This window comes from Mytilus edulis, chromosome 9 (assembly GCF_963676685.1).
Source record: "Mytilus edulis chromosome 9, xbMytEdul2.2, whole genome shotgun sequence".
Taxonomy (NCBI): Eukaryota; Metazoa; Mollusca; class Bivalvia; order Mytilida; family Mytilidae; genus Mytilus; species Mytilus edulis.
The window spans coordinates 47,489,415-47,510,964 of NC_092352.1; the positions used below are offsets into that span (position 1 = coordinate 47,489,415).

At 32.4% G+C, this 21,550-nt stretch overlaps 1 protein-coding gene across 1 annotated transcript; it reads right to left on the reverse strand.

Annotated features, from left to right (window-relative positions):
• Window positions 1–1,885: 1,885 nt before the first annotated feature.
• On the reverse strand, window positions 1,886–21,281 carry LOC139488512 (interferon-induced very large GTPase 1-like). Its single transcript, XM_071274202.1, has 7 exons — window positions 21,162–21,281; window positions 17,286–17,866; window positions 16,174–16,266; window positions 15,073–15,366; window positions 13,618–13,818; window positions 12,006–12,134; window positions 1,886–10,325 (listed from the first exon to the last, which is right to left on the reverse strand). The coding sequence occupies exons 2-7, from the start codon at window positions 17,839–17,841 to the stop codon at window positions 4,519–4,521; spliced, it is 7,080 nt and encodes a 2,359-aa protein (XP_071130303.1). The 5' UTR covers window positions 17,842–17,866; window positions 21,162–21,281; the 3' UTR covers window positions 1,886–4,518.
• Between the last annotated feature and the right edge of the window lie 269 nt (window positions 21,282–21,550).

Genomic DNA, 21,550 nt, shown 5'->3' on the forward strand with positions numbered 1-21,550 from the left:
ATTGTAAGGTGTACATGTCTAGCTGACAGGTGTCATCTGACCTTGACCTCATTTTCATTGTTCAGTGGTCAAAGTTAAGTTTTTGAGTTTTGGTCTATTTTTCTAATACTTTATGGCGTGAATCAGATGTGGATACTTAAAAATTCAAAAGATCTTTTAGAGTACATACAATCTAACTCTCTTTCATCTTGTAACAGTATTAAAACATTTGACTTTTCTACTCTGTACACAAGTATTCCACATTCCAAACTAAAAGACAAATTGAAAGAGTTGGTATTACTTTGCTTCATAAGAAAGAATGGCCAACGTAGATACAAGTATCTTGTCTTAGGGAGGGATAAATCTTACTTTGTAAAGAATCACTCTGATTCAAACAAAAAATTCTCTGAAACTGATATTATCAAGATGCTTGATTTCTTGATTGACAACATATTTGTTACGTTCGGAGGACGTGTTTTTCAACAGACTGTCGGCATTCCAATGGGAACAAACTGTGCCCCTCTACTCGCCGACTTGTTTCTTTATTAGTATGAGGCTGACTTCATGCAGGAACTTCTTAGGAAGAAAGACAAGAAGTTAGCAATATCCTTTAACTCTACTTTCCGCTATATAGATGATGTTCTTTCACTAAACAATTCAAAATTTGGAGACTATGTGGAACGCATCTATCCAATCGAACTAGAGATAAAGGATACTACAGATACAATTAAGTCGGCTTCATATCTTGACTTACATCTAGAAATTGACAATGAGGGTCGGTTGAAAACAAAACTTTACGACAAAAGAGATGATTTCAGCTTTCCAATTGTGAACTTTCCATTTCTAAGTAGCAACATTCCAGCAGCACCTGCATACGGGGTATATATCTCCCAATTGATACGATATTCCCGTGCTTGCATTTCCTATCATGATTTTCTTGATAGAGGTTTGCTGCTCACAAGGAAGCTATTAAACCAAGAGTTCCAAATAGTGAAGTTGAAATCATCCCTTCGTAAATTTTACGGACGCCATCACGAGTTGGTTGACCGTTATGGAATAACCGTTTCACAAATGATATCGGATATGTTCCTTACGTCGTAACTACAATCCCCTTCCCTTTCATGAATATGACCTACCGAATTAGACTATTTACCGGATTTGTAATCACATAAGCAACACGACGGGTGCCACATGTGGAGCAGGATCTGCTTACCCTTCCGGAGCACCTGAGATCACCCCTAGTTTTTGGTGGGGTTCGTGTTGTTTATTCTTTAGTTTTCTATGTTGTGTCGTGTGTACTATTGTTTTTTTGTTTGTCTTTTTCATTTTTAGCCATGGAGTTGTCAGTTTGTTTTAGATTTATGAGTTTGACTGTCCCTTTGGTATCTTTCGTCCCTCTTTTATGCATTAGGTCAACTATATTTGGTGTATGAAAATATTTTATGATCTATATGTTTGTTATGCAGGTTTTATTTGACCTTGACCTCATTTTCACTGTCCATTGCTAAGTGTTAAGTGTATGTGTTTTGGTCTGATTTTCTTAATTTATAAGCAATAAGTCAACTATATTTGTTGTATTGAAGAATTGTTAGCTGTTCATGTCTGCCTGGCATGGTTCATCTGACTTTGACCTCATTTTCATGGTTCATTGATCAATGTTTCGTTTTCTGGGTTAATTTTGAGTTTATGTGGCAGTTGTAATAAAGCTTTATATTTACGTGACGCTATCAACATAATATAAATGATTAGTAAAGAAGGCGAGACATTTCAGCGTGTGCACTCTTGTATATGTAGGCTTGGAGTAAAGATGTACACGGATAATGTCCCAGTTATGGAGTTGAAAAAAACATAAAGTTTATCGCAAGGTCTTGTGACAAAAGGATACAAATGATCATACAAACAAGAATTATCAATACATTTTACTTTAATTCTGTAATCATATAATATGGCGTTACATCAAATCTACAAAAATCCACAAAGCATTTTTATAAAAATGTACATATATTTTACCAGTTCATTGTCATATTATTGTGGTTTGAAAAGCGGTATATACAAAATGAAATACAATTCCAAGATTTGGAACACATCAAAATAACTTTATTAAAGTCAAAAGTTCACATGTTTTTGTTTCTATAAAATATATAAGCATACTGCATGTCAATCATATACCATATGTTCATGTCAATATAGTTAAGCTAATTGTTTTAACTTGAATAAATAACATTAGTTTTTATTATTAATACATATACATCCCAAATAATGTACACGGAATGGTGATTTTCAAAATAAGCAATATTTACAAATATTTTTAATAATATTCGTTACATAGTGTGCTAGTGACCTAATACGGTATATATGAGGTCAGTAAATTCCATATAGGGTGAGAGCGAAGCTCGAATCCCCATATGGAATTTACTGACCCCATATATACCGTATTACGTCACTAGCACACTATGTAATGAATTTATCTTACCGACCATCTTAACGTGTAAAATTTAGACCAGTGACCTATCAAAATGAGCAAGTCTTCAATACAGTAAGCATTAACATGATTAAGAAACTAGTCCATTGATCCTACAAACCAGATGCCAACAATAACAACTTGTTAGATTTAAATGTGTTTTATGAATTTATTTCAATCTTAATCATCAATTTCTTCGTCTGTTGAAACCTTTAAGATTTTTTCTCAGTACTGTGTTGTTTTTTAAAGGGACGTAACACCACTACTAACCGTGTATGAAATAAACCCCGCCTCCCTACTATCTTATATGAAATATAAGGAACGTAACTGCACTACTAACCGTGTATGAGATAAGCCCCGCCTCCCTACTAACCTAATATCAAATATACACGGTTTCCACGAGGACGCTTTTAACCAATCACATTCCTAGAAATGTATAGGAGGAAAGATAATCGTATATATAGGGTTGATTCAGTAAATAAATAAACACCAACAAAAGCCGACCATTTATTGTGAGGAAAGCGTTTTTGACAACACTAAAGATCTGTGCTCCATTGATAATGAATGGTAGATACTTTTTGGTACCGGTATGGATATTTTTTTATGATGGCTTAAAATAAGGACTAAAAACAATATAACAAATTAATGCTAAATGCAAAAAAAAAGTGTTACTAGAGGTTCAAATAGTAATGAGGTAAGTTTAGGAATTTATTAAGAACAGTGTTTGTAAACAAGGTCATGTGATAGTACCAAGAAATGACGTGTGGCGCAATAAAATTTGGAATGACGCACATATGCGGCTTCTTTTGTACTTTAAAGCATGATATATGGAAGCTTCTCTGATATTAGAGGGTTTACAAAGTTAACATTTAAATCAATAAATGCGCTTTCATTAAAGTCAATTAGAGACTTTTTTACTGAATTTAATCGTTTAGACACGAGTCAGCAAAATGAGCACTAGTCTACGATATATAAGGATGTTTTAACAGTTTGGGAAGGATTTTATAACATTCAAAATTCAATGACGGTTGTACATACATATATATATAACATGCTTACTGCATCTAACTGGATACAAACAATAAAAACATAGATCTATTTCATTCAATATAATTAACAAAAGTTAATTATAGTGTTATTCTAGTAATAAACACACAAAGAACGATATGCACGACTTTCTACGTGCATTCGTTCATTCCTTTTTAATTGAATTTTGAGAGAGATAATTGAGTCATGTTCTATGATAACCAATAGAATTGAGAATAAAAACGGGAAATTCGTCAAAAAGACAACAACCCGACCAAATAGTAGAATACAGTCGAAGGCCAACAATGGGTCTTCAAAGTAGCGATAAAATCCCGCACCAGGATGCAGGCTCTAGCTTATCTTCTTGACGAATCGTTCTTTTATTCGTTAGATATAGGCTTCATATAGAGCTTGTCAAAAACAATAACCAGGAGATAACATTTTCCTTTTACTCGCGCTCTGCTAAACAACGAATTCAAAATATCGTGAATATGTTTAATGCATATTTTCAATTGAACTTGAAATAAAGTATAGAAAAAGTTTTGTCTAGTTCATATTTTAAGTTATCAATAAAATATTCACACTGAACACTGTTTTATCATTTAACTTTATGACACAAAGAGGATAAGGTGAATGTAAATTTAGTACCAAGTATTGGCAGCAGTAGTTTATCAATGTTCAAATATTATTGATCGATAAAACAGGTAAATCACAGTATCAAATTCAATCTGAGGGAATCGCATGAACTCCAAAAGGGGCGAGACGGAGTGCGTTTACAGTGTTTGCATTCTCCTGTTGAAAACAAGTCAGGCTATCTTGACCATGTTTTGTTTAGCCGTCTTCTCGGAGTAGTCAGGTTTTTGGGGTTTTTATGGTCAGCTGTTCTAACTTATTTGTTTTTGTCAATTTCTGTTATGAAATATTATCTATTGTTTGATGGTAGTTTAAATTTTAAAGGTCCAAATTTGGAAAATTTATTTCAAGACAGTTCATGAAAACAATTTTGATCGTTGGTTGACAATACATTGCGAGTACAGTAAACAACTCGATTCTCAAACAAATGAAAGACTGTCTATTGCCTCCTGTTTAGTAATGAGTTTCCAAGTTGCTGGCAAATTTGGTTCTTTAACACTATATTTTTCTTTTAGGTCATTTGGATATTTGCTCATTACCCACATCCAATATTTGGACGTGTCAGACGAGGGTACGATATCCCAATCTGGAAAATGTTTCTTATATTCCCTGTAGTATCTGTATTCTTTCTTTTCTTTCTCTCCCCATCTATAGCGCTGCTGTGTTTGAACCCAAAAATTGCAAAACTCTGTCACAAGATGTTCCGAATCTTCCCAGTGAAAACCACCAATTCCTTGGGGTCTGTGCTGTATGCATTGATGTGGGATATCTTCCTCGATATGGCTTTTACCTGTGTGCCTGCAAGGTTCTGCACAAAACATACATTTTGCTGTACAACCCCACAGCTTTTCCATTATTCCAGAAATTGGATTTTCCTTCCATTGAACGGTATATTGGGTAGTACATTGATAGGGCATACAGATGTCTTTTTCAATATCCTCCAAGTCAACGGTAATAATTTCGGTATAATTCTCTAAGTCTTCCACATGTCTATTTTGCACATGGACAAAATCTTCGTTTGCAAATGGAATTGTGTTTAGTTCTCTGCTATTTTGAATGAATGATTGTATCCAGCTTGTTATATCATTCATTTCAGAATTGTGACAAATACGTGATGCTTCTGAAAAGCACTTTGATAACTGCTTCATTATCTTTTTTATTTGCGATTGCGCTAGACGTGCGTAAATGGTACAGTTGTCCCCTCCTTGATCAAATATTTCATTAGTTATATACTGATTCATCCATATTCTTGTATATTCACTAGGGTCATTTATGAATACAGAGAAATTATAAAAGTCTTCTTTTTCAGCTAAATCGATCATGATCGTTTTCATTAACGAGTACTTTTCATGTGTAAATGACATCATTACATGCTCCTTTACAAGAATCGGAAGAAGCTCATCTAAATGGTCAGTTACAGCCTTGCAGATAGCTTTTCTAAAGAAATTTGATGCAATTACATTTTCTGTCTTGCTATCCACAACATTCTTAAACAATGTCCAAACAGTTCCTTTGTATTCCTCCATTTGACCTTTGGGACTATGTTTCTTGTTATATTTATCATTCAAATGAACGAAAAAATCTGTAATGAAAGGTTGAACATGGGTGACGACCATTACTCTGTATGGTGGCAACAGATTAAATTTGTAAGTGTTTTCCAGGTGTTTATTATGTTTATCTATTTCTTGTGAAATCAATAACAGTATTTCGGTTGCAAACGAAAGGTCAAATCGCACATCCTGTGCGGTGTATTCAACCAATCTTGTGTCTATTTTCTTCAACATCTTATCAGTTACTGCAACTGCATCGTTTCTCATATCCATTAATGTACTCCAGTTTTTCTTGTCGTATGATTTTATCATACTTATGTGGTTTGTCAGAATGTCTGATGCATTAATGCTTCCTTCAAGTTTCACCAGTTTTTTATTTGGTTTCGTTTTTCTATATGAACCTAAAACAACGTTTCCAAGTTTCTGTTGATTACTCAGAGTCTTGTTTTGTGCTGATTGAGTAATATGTCTCTTTCTGTAGTTTACGTTTAGATTTGTGAACCATATTATAGCATACCTTATTATATGCTTAGTGACCATAATTCTATAGTCCGGTGTCAAAGCAAAATGGAACTTTTTCAACAAAATTTTATTTTGACCTTCAATGTGACGGTGTATTATCTCAAAAATGTCCTCAGCATACTTGACATCAAATTTCAAATTAATCTCTTTGTCCAGGAACATTTCAATTTTCTGCAAAAGTGAATCAGTTGAGTAAACAGTTTGCTTCTTGCAAATATCCCTGTCCTCCTTGTCTTTTCCAAATCCAAACAAGGATCGCCGAATTTGTATATGACAATCAACTATATCTATTAGCCCAATACTTCCTTCAAGTCGAATCAAATCCTGAAAAATCTGGAATTCATCATCCGACATTTCTACCATATTGAAAGCTATCTTTGGTCCATATATTTTTTGGAGACTAGAATGTATAGCGTCTCTTATTGGTTTATATTCATTTATTTCCATCATGATTGTGGTGGGTTCAGAATCATCTGCTTGACACTCCAAAAATGCAGCATCCGCACCAAATTTGTCCCAGATAACAGATTCAATATGTTGTTTAATTGATACACTATCTTCAGATGTTTCTGTATTAAACTCTGTCATCCATGTTTCCCACATGAGATCAAATTTATGTTTCAAAATATCCTCAGTCGGTTTTGCTCCTCTCATTTCGGTTGCTAATTGTTGTGCGCGTTGATTAATTTCCATTTCATGACTTTTTTGCACGTTCTTTCTTAGTTTTTCAATCCGAATCTCGTCCTTTGTTTTCAAAATACCTACTTTTGATCTGTCAATTAAAACTTCGGATAACATCCTCAGTCTGTTCTGTTTGTTTTGTTTCCACTGAACCATAATGTCCTTTAGGGAACTTGAGTCAACAAAAATATCGAGTTCATTGTTCAAAACACCAACCTGCTTACAAACGTTATTCGAACAGAGTTTTAGAATCCTTGGTATGGAATTCGCCAAATCTTCATCATTCGTACAGTACATAAGTTGGCCTTTTGCTTCTGAAAGAACAAATTCTGAAACAAATTTTTCCAATTTCCATGATAGTTCTTGAAATTTCTGCTCCATACTGTTATATGCCTTTAGTTCTAAGCTATTTCTGAAACTAAATACGAAATCGTCTTTGAGTATTCCTTTCCACAAATCTTCAATCCTTGCAATGGTATCAGTAATTGTAAGATAAGTTTCTCGGACTGAAGCTATTTCGTATAATATGGTATTTCCGACTTCGTCGACCCTTCTGCAATACCCTGGGTTAATGGGTGCCATTGGAGGATCGCCATTCCATAAGTCTGACAGGTACCAAACGTCTTTATTACAGTCAAAATCTATGACTTGACTAAACGAGTGAATATCACCTATATTTTCTTGATCAGCAGCTTCCTGCGTCATTTGATCCAGTGTTTCCAGAAATTTTTGCCTTCCTTGCATCATTTTATCATTAGCATCAGAAGCAGGTACGTTTTGATGAACAAATATACAACTTTGTTTCAAGTTTAATCTGCTGTTTGCAAGCTTAAGTCTCAAGAAGGCATGAACAGCTATTTGGAGAACGTCTTTGACTTCTGCAGTATTTTCACCCTTAATATTGATTATGGTGATGTCCCCTAAACCAATAACAAAAGTTGCTAATTCATTGTCGTGACTGTATTTTTGATCAGCTAGTTCTGGAGCTCTTAAACCTTCTGTATCAATAACAACAATGAAGTCGACTGGAACGCTATTCTTTTCTACTTTGACTAGCTGCATAAAGACACCACGTGTGCATCGACCTGCGCTTACAACAAACTGCAAACCAAACATTGTATTTAGTAATGTTGACTTTCCAGAACTTTGAACACCAAGAACAGATAATGCCAATAACTTCTTGTCTCCAATCAAATGTTTTAATTCAGTTAGTACAGCTTTGACCCAAGTTAAAGGTACGTTGGCCGCATCTCCATCCATTAATTCAAATGGTTGACCGCTTAAAAGCATTTTTGCACCAATTGTTGCAAGATTGGCCCCAATATGCATATTACCCGGAGATTCCAGTTTACACTCATTCATTGTTTCATACATTTGTCCAAGTTCTCGAACCAAATGTTCTAATCCAAAAGAAGCCTCTGCTAGTTCAAATTCACTTTTGTTGAGTTGTTTTCTTAAGTTTTCCATAACGTCTTGTTGTGTTTGATTTTTGACTGACCTTAGTGCCTGCCAATCCTGTTGGTATTCTGCTAGATATTTTGGAAGAACAAGTCTTGATCTATCATCCAATAATAATTTCAGCCACCAAATAAAAAAGCCAAATAAAAGATCTTGATCCAAATATTTAACAGTTATATCAATGAATGATTTCATAAATGGCCCTAAATTTTTGCAAATATATAATTGTTTGATTCTTACTTCTCTCATTTTTTGCTTAATTGTGTCTGCTTCTTGAATCGATGTATACTGGCTAGACTTATTCAATGTTTTGCAGTATTTTGTCCAAGCCCTCCAAGTTTTACCTTGAAGAGGGACAACGTCTTTGATATTGGAAAGCTTTGTATCCATAAAACCAAGAATGTATTCTGCTTTCTCCCTACTTTCTTTAAAGTTACTATCAACTTCGGAATCTGTATATCCTTTATCATCAAGATGATGTGATAAAGTTGTGGTTTCTATATTTGCTGTCAATTTTTTTATAGACCGTCGAATTGATTTTTTTATATCAGAAACACTTGTTGCTTTGCCCTCTCTCGACAATTGGCAAAATTCCGTCTGTTTCTTAAATTGCTCGATGCGACTAGAATAGTCCTTATAAATAATTTTAAGAAGGTTCTTATCAACTAAGTTTGCATCAATAGCTATGACAACACCTTTAACTGATTTGTGCAAATCTAATAAAACTTTTCTTGGCGTTTCTTCTTGTAACAATGTTACATCTATCATAACAACCACTATTGACGAAACCAATGACAACATTTTAGTTTGACTTGCGTTCATCAGGCCATCACCCCGCAAATTCAAACACATGACTACATCACTGGTAAATTCCGAATGATCTGATGGAAGGATCCATGCACCTTCGATCGTGCCGTCACTTATGGTTCTTGCAGATGTACCCAAAGGGCAGTCTTTGTTGAAAAATGTGTTGTGGTATTGATCAGTCAGAACATCATTGATGACTTTGGATTTAGACACAGTAATTTTACCTAAACGGAGAAAACCAACTGTATGACAAGGACAATTTGTTATTTCTGATTGGTGTGAACCTTTTCTTACTGTTTTGCAATCTATAATAATAGTCTGCAACATCCATGTTGAAAATGAAATTTTATCAGAAGTTAATGATGGAAAGCAAAGTGGAACTGCTAATTTACATAAAAATAGCTTTTGTGCAAGAATCTGTTTAAAGATAGGAGAACTACAATAAAACAGAATAAGCAAAAGATCCATAGGATTTAGGGACAAATCATTTTCATCTTCATCAAGCAAACATTCAAAAATATTATCATATTCTTTACACGGTTTTGTTGTTTGTTTTGTTTCTTCTGATTTTTCGAGTAATTCCTGAACCATTTTATCCCGCGAATTGAAATTACCCATTACAAGACTTCTTAAAATTATCCATGGGATATCGGTGTATTTTACTGTCTTAACAGGATTCTTTACAACCATTACGTCAACTAAATTGATCTTATCAGGAAAAAAGTTTTCTAATCCAAGATTTTTTATAAACCCTTCTACTTTATTATTCTTATCAGCTATAATTTTGCCTGTAATTTCGTTTTCTACATTTGATAAAAATGACTTAACTGTCTGCTTTTCAACCTTGTCTGAATTGTTAGTTATTTCTAGTCTGTGTTTGACATCTTCATCTGTGATTTCTTTTCCTATCGTGTTTTTCAAGATGTCACCACCAATCTCGTCAACTGTTTCAGCTGAGTCTATCATTTGATTTGGAGCTTTAACAATGTCTTCAATTTTGCAGGCGTCATTAGATACATTTGTATCAGACAGAAGACTAAGCTCACTGTTTGAAACATGATTTGACTTAGAAGTGTCTTCCTGTATAGCGGTCATACGCTCCGTCTCAGGCGACTCGTAGGAACTTTTGTTCTCTGTACTTTCGTGTTGTGTATTCAAGTTTGACTTGTCAGAATTATTTTCAATTTTGTCTTGATTACTAGAGCTACCTGAAATTTATTTAAATGATCTTTATATTAGCCTGGCTATTGTATTAATTATTCTGAATTGACACAAAATGTCCTTTATTGATGAATGTTAAAGGATCTGCTTAACCCCTCCAGAACACCTTAGACCATCCTAGTTTTCTTTTGAAAGGGAATAGTGTTGTTTTTTCCTTATTTTTTTTTTTTTTTTTGTAATTATTGTTTGCATGTATTTAGGTTTATGCAGGTAAAAGACTTGTATTTTGGTCTCTAGTGGAGAGTTGAGAGTTGTCTCCTTGGCAATCATATCACATCTTTTTATTTTCATATTTTCTGTCATTTGTTATTATTAGATTGTTTCAATTTCAAATTTCACATTCGGTTAACGGTTAAGTTTCAGGGTTAAACATTCACATCCGATATTGATTGATGCCTAATCATTAAAAATGACATAGTGTTAAGCAGTAACACGACAGACGCAGATACTGAAAACTCAAAAATTATCGTAGTCGGAGTATGTAATAATATTAACATAAATTATGCAATTGTGAGTCACACTTTAAAAGTAGATTGTTCTAAGGAATATTTAAATTGGAAAGTGCCTTATCAAAGGCCAATATCAAAAGCTCAAACATTACAAACGAATGGAAAACAACTGTCATATTTCTGACTTGGTACAGCTAAACCTCTCACGTACATAACTGTCATATACAATTCTATTATATTGACATCAAAGTGTGAACAAAACAAACAAGCACAACATGCACACACGTCAAATATATGGATACAGCAGTAAACATTGTATCATAATCTTATTCACTGTCAACAGCAAAACAAATTTGTCAATTAGGAGAGCAAATTGGCATATAGACAAAGCACATAAGGAAAAATGAAAGACGGAAAAACAACAAATTACCATAGCACAACAAAACTTTGGCGGGATGTATAGGTACCGAGCAATGCCTAAAGAATATCTAAAAAAATATCATAAACAGTAAAGATTAATAACTTACGAAGAAAAATAAAAGAGCACTATAACATGTAAAGAAGATAAGTAGAGGTCGGCACAGTTTGTTCCAATAGGAATTGTGGATTATTTCTTTTATACGATGCTTCAATGTCACATGGGGAATGTAGGTATATAGGGTTGAAAAATCTAAAGTTTTGATAAAAATAATTTCATAGAAAATCGAACTTTAAAATTATCAAGAAATTCTTTAGTGTTTTTCGGAATCTTTTAATAATCCACATATGGTTAATACCGCTACGCTTTCACAGTTTTTCTAAAGCCCTAAAAAGCAATATGCTCACAAACCAATGACAACCACAGAACTACAAGCTCCTGGTTTGGGACAAACACATAAAGAGTGTGGCGGGGTTAACATGTTTGTGAGCGCTCAATCCTCCCCTTACCTATAACAGCACAACATAAAAAACTATCCAAATCAATTGACAAAGGCTTAAATTATCAGAGCAATACAAAAAAAAACCATCAAACAAAAACATAGACAGAACATGGCAGGGTATTTATTCATCTGTCATCCCTTACAATGAAAAAAAGTCCTCATAGATATCAGGAATACATTTTGCTATTCACGCTACCGTAAAAGGACTTTTACAGCTCTGAGAGTACTCGCAGCTGTTTGTGGTTAGTTTAAAGCAAATTACAAATAATAAAGAATGTTTCTTAGATCGGAAGTTTACCTGTAATATGTTCTTCAGGGATCTGAACAAGAGATTTGTTTACACCACTTTCTTGGTCTTGCTTTTCGTCGCCTTTTTCTTGATCAGACGAATTTTCAATATCAGGTATAACTTCCTTCAAGACTCGACCTATTGTGTCATTAAACGAATTAATGCTAGATTTATCAAAATATGTGTAATTGGTGTATAACATTAATGGAATGCATGAATGACTTATTTATTTTTAGATAATAAGTTATTAGATATTGTAATATGATCACATAATACAAGACACATGAATCGCTAACTTGAAATTAAAGTACCTATTATGACCCATTCTCTAAGCAATTTTAAGCAGTTTATTTGGACTGTTTACGGTGCATGTTTTGCCTGTTCAATAAAATTAACGGTACCAATTTTCTTGCACCAGATGCGCATTTCGACAATACATGTCTCTTCAGTGATGCTCGTGGCCAAAATATTTGAAATCCAAAGCTTATATAAAAAATGAAGAGCTATAATCCAAAAGGTCCAAAAAGTATAGCCAAATCCGTGAAAGGAATCAGAGCTTTGCATGAGGGAGATACATTCCTTAATTTAAAATAATTTCTAATATTTTGTAACAGTAAATTTTAATAACACAAAAAATCCGTATTTTCATGCCAGTACCGAAGTACTGGCTACTGGGCTGGTGATACCCTCGGGGACTAATAGTCCACCAGCAGAGGCATCGACCCAGTGGTAGTAATAAAATTAACGGTACCAATTTTCTTGCACCAGATGCGCATTTCGACAATACATGTCTCTTCAGTGATGCTCGTGGCCAAAATATTTGAAATCCAAAGCTTATATAAAAAATGAAGAGCTATAATCCAAAAGGTCCAAAAAGTATAGCCAAATCCGTGAAAGGAATCAGAGCTTTGCATGAGGGAGATACATTCCTTAATTTAAAATAATTTCTAATATTTTGTAACAGTAAATTTTAATAACACAAAACTTGTACAACATATATTATATAAAGCATCTGCTTTTACCAAATCATATTTGTGCCTTCACCAACTAATCACTTTGTCGTTGTTACTTGTATTATTGATATGCATATTTTAAACATGGGTCGGATGTAAGTAGTTGATGCAATATGTAATTTTGTCTCCCTAATTTTGAATGTTTTGTTCATGGTTATTTGTAATTCCCTCTAATTGTTAAAGGGAAACCTATTTATAGAATCTAAGTATTCAACGAGTGACCTAACAACACTTGAATTCACGAATGCGAGTAGCGCATTGATAAACTGTCAGTGTTGTTCGGTAAAGATTTGAATATGTTTCGAATGTTAACCTTGACACATGTTTATGTCCCTGTTAGTAACCCTGTGATGTGCTGACTTTAGATGGCTGTTTTATACATTTGAGGGGTTAATTTTGTGTTGTTTACTGTTACTTGATATTCTTTCTAAATTTGTCTTCATCTTTTCTCAATTTCGAATAATTAAATCATATTGTTTTGACATTCGTCTATTGTTGAAGACTGTAGATTTTTTAGAACGACAAATTTATTCAATTGTAAAGTAAGACGATTGCGAGAAATTTTGGCATTTGCAAAACATCTTTTAAATGGGTACGAATATAATTACCATGACCCGGATATATTTCTGCTATGCTATCTGATCTTATCAGAGTTTCCTTTTCATTCGCCACTTGTGAAACCTTTTTAATGAAACAACCATCATGCTGCTGCAAAGATTCATTCGTACTAAAATCTTTTAGTTCCAATACAAGATCTGTGCTCTTAACATTGTCAATAAATTCCACATCTGTAGAAGTATGTTCATCGTCTATAAAAGAAAGACTTCTCGTTTCCTAAATATGAAATATGTTCAATAGAAATTCACTAAAGTGTAATGAAATTTAGAAGAAGCCAAACCAACGATTTTTTCTTTAAGGCATGTATATATATGAATAAAAAACTTAACTAATGAAAGCTGTATATTCTAGTTTGACATAGTAGTGAAAGATTTGGGCCACAGTGCAAGCCGTGTTCTCACGACACAGAGAAAATAAATCAAAACAATTCCGAAGAAAATTCAAAAAGGAAAGTCCCTTATCAAATGACAAAGTCAAAAGCTCAAGCACATGATGTTTTTTTCAAAGCATGTATCAAAAAAGTCCACCTGCATGTTTAAGGCTTTGTACAAAAGAAAAAGTGTTTGTAGATGATTTCTTTGTTTCCTGTTTTTGCCTTAAATATCTAAATAAAATCATCAAAGAAACCAGGAGTGATATTTTGTATTTACGCCAGAGGCTCGTTTCGTCTACAAAAGACTCTTCAGTCACGCTCCAATAGAAAACAAGTAAAAAAAGGCTAAATAAAGTACGAAGTAGACGAGCATTTGAATACAAAAATGCCTAAATGTTTTGCTAAATATAGCTAAGGTAATCCATTCCTGAGAGAGAAAAAGATTTAGTTTTTCAAAACTTCAAAGTTTGGCAAACATCTTTTATAATTATGACCATATCAAAGATAATTCATTTCAACTCAGAAATACTGGACTGGTGATATCCGTGGGGAATCAACTCCACCAGCAATGGCATATACCCAGTTGTTTAAAATAAACTCATCATGGAAATTTTGTAAAGACTCATCAGGGATGCTCGAATAAAAAAAAATGAAAAGGATAAATATTTACGAAGTTGAAAAGCACTGAGAACCAAATATTTCTTAAAGTTTTACCAAATACAGCTATAGAATAAACTAAATCGTATTGCCTGTGGTGCTTGATGTTGTCATACTATAAGTTTTTAAAAAAAACATTTTAGACATGGACATGTATGTTTTTGTGAAAGTTGTTGTAATAAGTGAGTAATAATTTAGTATTGTTGCCATGAATTCAACCAACAGGTATTAAAACAACTTACCATATAAGTCTTTTGTATAGATTTTTTTTTATTTTCTTTATTTCTGGTTTTAGATTCAGTTATATCGCGCCTAATTAATAGTGATATCATTTATTATCATGAAATTGATTATAACATATAATGTGCATAAAGAAAAATTTCACAAACTATTTTAAAAATGTTGGATCACTTACCTTCATTTGGTATCATGATAACACTACATGTTTCGTCAATTGCTACCTTCAATTTTGCTGTGGTAAAAACTATCTCCATAAATGTCGAAAACTCTTGAGCAAAATTTCTTCCATTCTGTAAAACAGAATTCTTAATATCTGTGTACAGTATCATGCTACCATTCCTTGCTTCTTTTAATTGAATGGCTGAAGAACCATTGTTTATCTGATTGCTTAATGAATTCAGAAGTTCTGCTTTATTTTCTAAATCCTCAACTCCTTTCACAACAAATATCACGGCAGAACTGGATGATGCTGCAAGTATAAATATTCTGTATAGGAATAGAAATTTTAGGGCAAATCATGGTCTTGGTAATGTAAACATGTTTGGATTTAATACCAATATTTGACCTGTCATATCAGATCATCGTTGTTTAATTTCAAAACTGGTGAAATAATTATGATAACTAGTCGAAAATGGTGGTTCAATATAATATAATGTTTGTTTCAAAGCATGTTTCAAAAAAGTCCACCTAAGTGTTAACACTTTGTACAAAAAACGAAATTAATCACTTTAATACAAGAAAAATGTTGCAGACATTGTAATTGCGGATACTCAATTTTCCATTTTCGCACAGGAATGTCTTTTTATGTTTACAAAGTATACCCCAATTCTGTTTTTGTTTTTTCGTAATTTTTGTATGATCCATGTAAAGTAAAAAGAATATTGCTAATGTTACACTAAAGATGTTGAATCCTAACCACCGTCACTGACACGGAAATCCATAAGGCCTGTTAAATGACAGTATGAAAAATGTCTTAAGAGAACGCAAGGTCAATGAATCTTTTGTCTAAATATTTATATCGTGAAATTGGATAACTAAGATAAACGATTTCTATACTATAAAAAGTACATTAAATGTATACCTATGCCATGGTATTTTCTTGCATGTAGTAAATGTAGTGTAACTATATCAATGGCTTTAAAAAAAAATATATACCCATTATGGCACATGGAAAAAAAATATATATATTTATCTAATATATCGCATATCGTCGATTGATAATTTTTGAAAAAACTATTTTTTATTGAACTAATTAAATAGAAATAACTGTAATCACCATCCTCATGTCGACATCCTTCAATCCCCTCCTTCATTGAATTTCCATAGAAAACTTGAATGACTTTCCCATCAACTGAGACTTGAAATTGTTCTGCAGAGAAAGACGAAACAACATTAACAAAATATAAAACAAAATGTCTCCAGTTATAGGTTTTTCTTTTTAAGCTTTTCGTTTTATGCACTTTGAATTAAAACGTTCAACGTTTCCATTGTGATATATAAAATAAACAATTTTAACTTGCAATAAGGTGTCTTATCATACAGATACTCGGCTCGAAACAGGAATAATAGCTCGCTTAAGCTCGCACTACACTTGTTTCTTAGCCTTGTACAAAAACAGCTGATATTTAAAGACACTAACCATTTCGTTTTTACATGTTTTCCGTTGTTTATTAATACCTACACTGGCCAATTTGATTAAAAACTACTTTTGTATTTTCGTAAAATTTGAAAGTTAATAAGTCAAATTTGGTTCGAATGAATATTATGATGATGACTGATTTACCCATATTATGACTATTTTATGTATTGTGTCTGTTTAGTTAACGCATCGATGTAAATATAACGGAATTTGATGAGACTGTCATCAAAGTGAGAGGGTTAGCGCTATAAAACCAGGCTTAATCCACCATTTTCTACATTTGCAAATGCCTGTACCAAGTCAGGAATATGACAGTTCTTGTCCATTCGTTTTTGATGTTTTTTGTTATTTGATTTTGCCATGTGATTATGGACTCTCCGAATTGATTTTCCTCTAAGTTCAGTATTTTTGTGATTTTACTTTTTACATCACGTTTGCAGATTAATTTGTCAAGTTTGAATTTCACTAACTTCCGTAAAATAGCATTTGAATCCTTTCAATTTAAAAACAATTGTTGTTAGCAACCGCCAATTGTTAATTATTTCATATATACGTGATGAAAATAACCAACTTCTATTATGCCGGATCCTTGAACCACGTAGACGGCTTTTATTCGAAATTAGATATAGAATACTGATATTCCTTCTTAGTGGGAATAACTCAGTTGCTGCTGAAGGGTCAGCACTTTCTACTTATCTTAATACTAATATTGTTTAATATATCAAATGAGTCTGACTGATTGCACTTACCATTCAGTGATTCGATTCTTTGAAGCGCTTTTGCATTTTCCTCCATTTCTTCATCAAGGGGACAAGTTTGAAACAATACTATACTGTCCTTGAATCCAATACCACTTTCTTTATTTAGATAGACATCAATGCGCTCTCCGACTGCAATGAACTCGGTGAAAAAGGCTGACATTTCTTCATCAGACATTTCACAGTCCTTGTTGTGAACCATTTCATTTCTTGCATTTCTTATGCGTTCGATATCATCCCCAATTTCTATTTCATTTGGTAGGGGAAAAGTGCCCCATTGTTGTGTTGGTGGTGGAATAAAGTTGAAAAATTTTCCAATCTTATATACCAGATTTGCATCCAGATTTGAAAATCCCTCCGTCTGGAGGGTTTGTATCATTGTCATCTCTAAATGTTTTAATCTTTCTTTAAACCTTTTTGTACTCATTATAATTTGATATACATGATCTGGACTTACTGGTGATCTCCCTATTATTTCTTGCATCATTTGAGTAAACACTTTGTTTGCTATAATGCTGCATCTTGTGTACTTTGAATGACCACACATTTTGTTGTTTATACACTTAAATTTTCTGAAAAAAAACAACATACAATACCTCTTTGGTTGTTTTAAGAATTAAAATTCATTGATGATAGTTTAGTGGAAAGACGATCGAGATCATTAAATACTTTATTCAAAGATGTCGCAAACGTTGGAAGGAGGACAATTTGAGGTTGAAGTACGACATTTGGACTTTATGTTAACATAAAATATCAATGATTATTTATCTTCTGTCATGTTACTATTTGTGAAATATTGAATTATTCTTTACACCTTAATGTTTGTACCCCAGGCATAGAAAGAATAGCTGTACTGGCAACAACTTTAATGAATTTTTATTTCAATGATCTTCAACTTCGTATTTGTATATAGCAATAATGATATATTTGATGAGAATTTTTGTTTATTTCGAACTTTAAAAGTTAAGTTGATAATAAATACTTTTTTACAGAAAATTTAATTAACTACTCTCGCTTGATATATCGATGTTGTTATTCTTAGACTTCGTAGATTTGATTGGCAGTAAAAACACCTTTTGCTATTTAGAAATGATGATACGTTTTCGTTTTTTCTTATTTCTTGTATCTTTATTTGATTTATCAGATAAATGTTAAGAAATTGGTGCATTGTTAATTTTTATTTTTGATACATGAAAATATCGTGGCACGCGTCTGTACAATATGTGATACAAGGTCTTTTCTGTCATTAAAAGTATCGGTCTATAAGTCTTTTTTCAGTCTGATAATGATGCTCATCTTTTGTCTCAGTTTCTATTTATCAATTACCCTGGATCTTCACATCTTTTTAATTGTTGGAATTTCTCTACATTTGCTAACCTATGAAAACTCGCAGGGTTGATGAAAATTTTCTGCAAATGTGCATGAAAAAGTTGTCTTATCTTCCATTTTCAAAAGAAATATTATAATTAAGATTAGAACATTAAAACATAAAAGTTAAAAAAAATTATTTACTGTAATCGGCATGACTTATCGTCCGTTTAATAGGGTAGGACATGTTCTCTAGTCGTAGTTAGTACCGACCGTGTATGGGCTGTATAGCCAGTCAAGGTCGTTAAAAACATCCATTTGTTGTAGTCGTATTTAAAAATAATACAAAAAATCTATTTTTGTTCCCTTTTCCATGTTTTCCATAATCTATTTATAAACCGCAATATGAAAATTTCCATCATCTGATTTCTTTATTGACAGTTTCTTTAAACTTCTGCATATGTTTCAATGAAATAACTCATAGTTTATTAATCTATAAATTCGCGACACTATAAAGACATTCAAGTGTAAAAGAAGAACTTAAAATATATGTATTTTGTACTGACCATGACAAATGCATGATAAATTCAAATATCAATAGGTTAAATATGGTAGTGGTAGTTCATTTATTTTTACACGATTTAGTCACCTTTAATTCGATTGGTTTGAACAATTAGTTTATAAACGTCAAACTAGTACTGCTTATTGATAGAATAAGTACTAACGGTTCAGTATAACCTGGGTTGTAATTACAAAAATATTTGAATACCATCGTAAGATAAACTTTCTTATAAGCATTGACGCGTCTATTATGTAAAGGTACATTGAAAATAAAATTTGGCATATTGACATAGATTGTGATTTTCGGAAAATCTGCTGAAAGAAAATATGGTCATATTGAATCTTTGTACACATTCTCTATACCATGGACAATTTGTTAGAGTTTGACATATTTATCGACACCTGTTGTTTGTTGATTTCTTAATTTCTTGATTGTCTTCGATGTAGGGTTGCTGTTCCATCTCATCTGTTTTGAAGTACATTGTATCATCGTCAGTACAAAATTTTGAGATATGTTTTAGTTTTTTTTTTATAAGCAGAGAATTTCTAGACGTAACCATCGATAAATGACGTATCATACCATTACATGTCTGCAGTAGTGTTACTGACCTTGTCAATTAAGAATTCAGATAATGGAAATATTCATATTGAGTTTTATTAATAGATTTAAAACAATCTTACGGAAAAGAAAGTAAAATACATGCGTTTTCGTTTTGAAAAAATGAACTGAAAACCAAATATATTACTAGTATATCGATTTCATATTTCTTTGAACAGATTTTCCGAAATTCAGAAAGTTTGTCAATTTACATCATGTTAGTTATTAAACACATTAACCTAATACAAGACATGATATTAAAGCTGCGTCCTATGCATTTTGCTGAATTTACCTGCATGTGGAACGCTCTTTCATACTCATCAAGTAAAAAACCAGGAATGTAGAAAAATTCTAACCACGTAAATATCTATATGATCAAAAGTTCTTCAACTAGTAATATGTATATGTGTGAAAAATAATATTTAATTCTCATTGTAAGTTCATTTTGAGATCCTTAATCAAGATCTATCATTAATTATTCCAAGGTGGGTGAAGTTAAATGTATGTATTATGAATTGGTGGATGGATTTATAATTTGAAACACATAGAGCATATAATGAGATAGTTTGCTGGGGAAAAAATGCCATACATAGACATATAACGATGTGAAAAGATATGATGATGTATGTTTAGAAAAAGTAAAATCACAAAAATAATGAACCCCGAGGAAAATCAAAACGGAAAGTTCCTAATCAAATAGCAATATTAAAAGCTGAAACACATCAAACGAATGTATAACAACTGTCATATATAAATGCATATTTCTAAATTGGTACAGGCATTTATCATTTAGAAAATAGCGGATTAAACCTGGTTTTATATCTAGCTTAACCTCCCACTTGTATGGATATTGTAGTTAAGGCACTCTTGAAGCTAATAGATTATAAAACCATACATGTATAACAAATCTGCCATTGCAATTTAACAGCGTAATAACATTTTTGTTTTCAAATTTGGAGTATGACATGGGTTATAACAAATATGAAATGTCCATAGTTATTTCAAAGGCGAACAAAAATCTGCATTTGGTTTTTATAGCGCCGTGTTTTTGTTGATGTCAGTTGTTTTAGTTTAACTGTATATGTATTCAGAAAAAAATATTTAACATCTGTCATTGAATTTGTGTAATTAAAAGATGAATTGGGTACAACGAAACAAAGTTAGGGAAAAAATATAGCACTCTATTCTATACTATGAAGACATTTTGAAAACAAATTCTTTAATGTGAAAAAATCAATCGTGATACATTTCAACGAAACAGCCTAACAACTAGAAACCAGGCCGATATTCAAGGACAAAAATTAAAAAAAATAATCCCCCAATCCAGGCAGTTCTTAAAACCCCAATTCACGAAAGAATATTTTTTTAGTTGTAAAACGATAATTTTAACAAGTTCTTACCTGATATATTCTTTACCAATTCTCTGCCATGATTGATATTATGTATTAAATCTGTTGTGTTTCCATGCGTGATCGATTGACATACATTTTGATTTTCTGAAACCGTTGATTCTAAAAATATTGAGATGAAAAAAATTAACCTTTAAAGTAATATGAAACGATTTTTTTTTATGTAAAATAATGTTAAGGAAATAATTCAACCAAGTCATGCGTGTGTATATCTTAAACAGATCAGCTGTTCTCTTTTAAGTTTTAAAAATAAGCAGAAACCGAAACCGAAACTGATACTGAAAGCGAAACCGAAACAAATGATTTTAGCCTAAATGTATTCAAACTCTAACAAAAAAACAACTACACATATTCATATGTATTCCTATTATAAGTTTTAT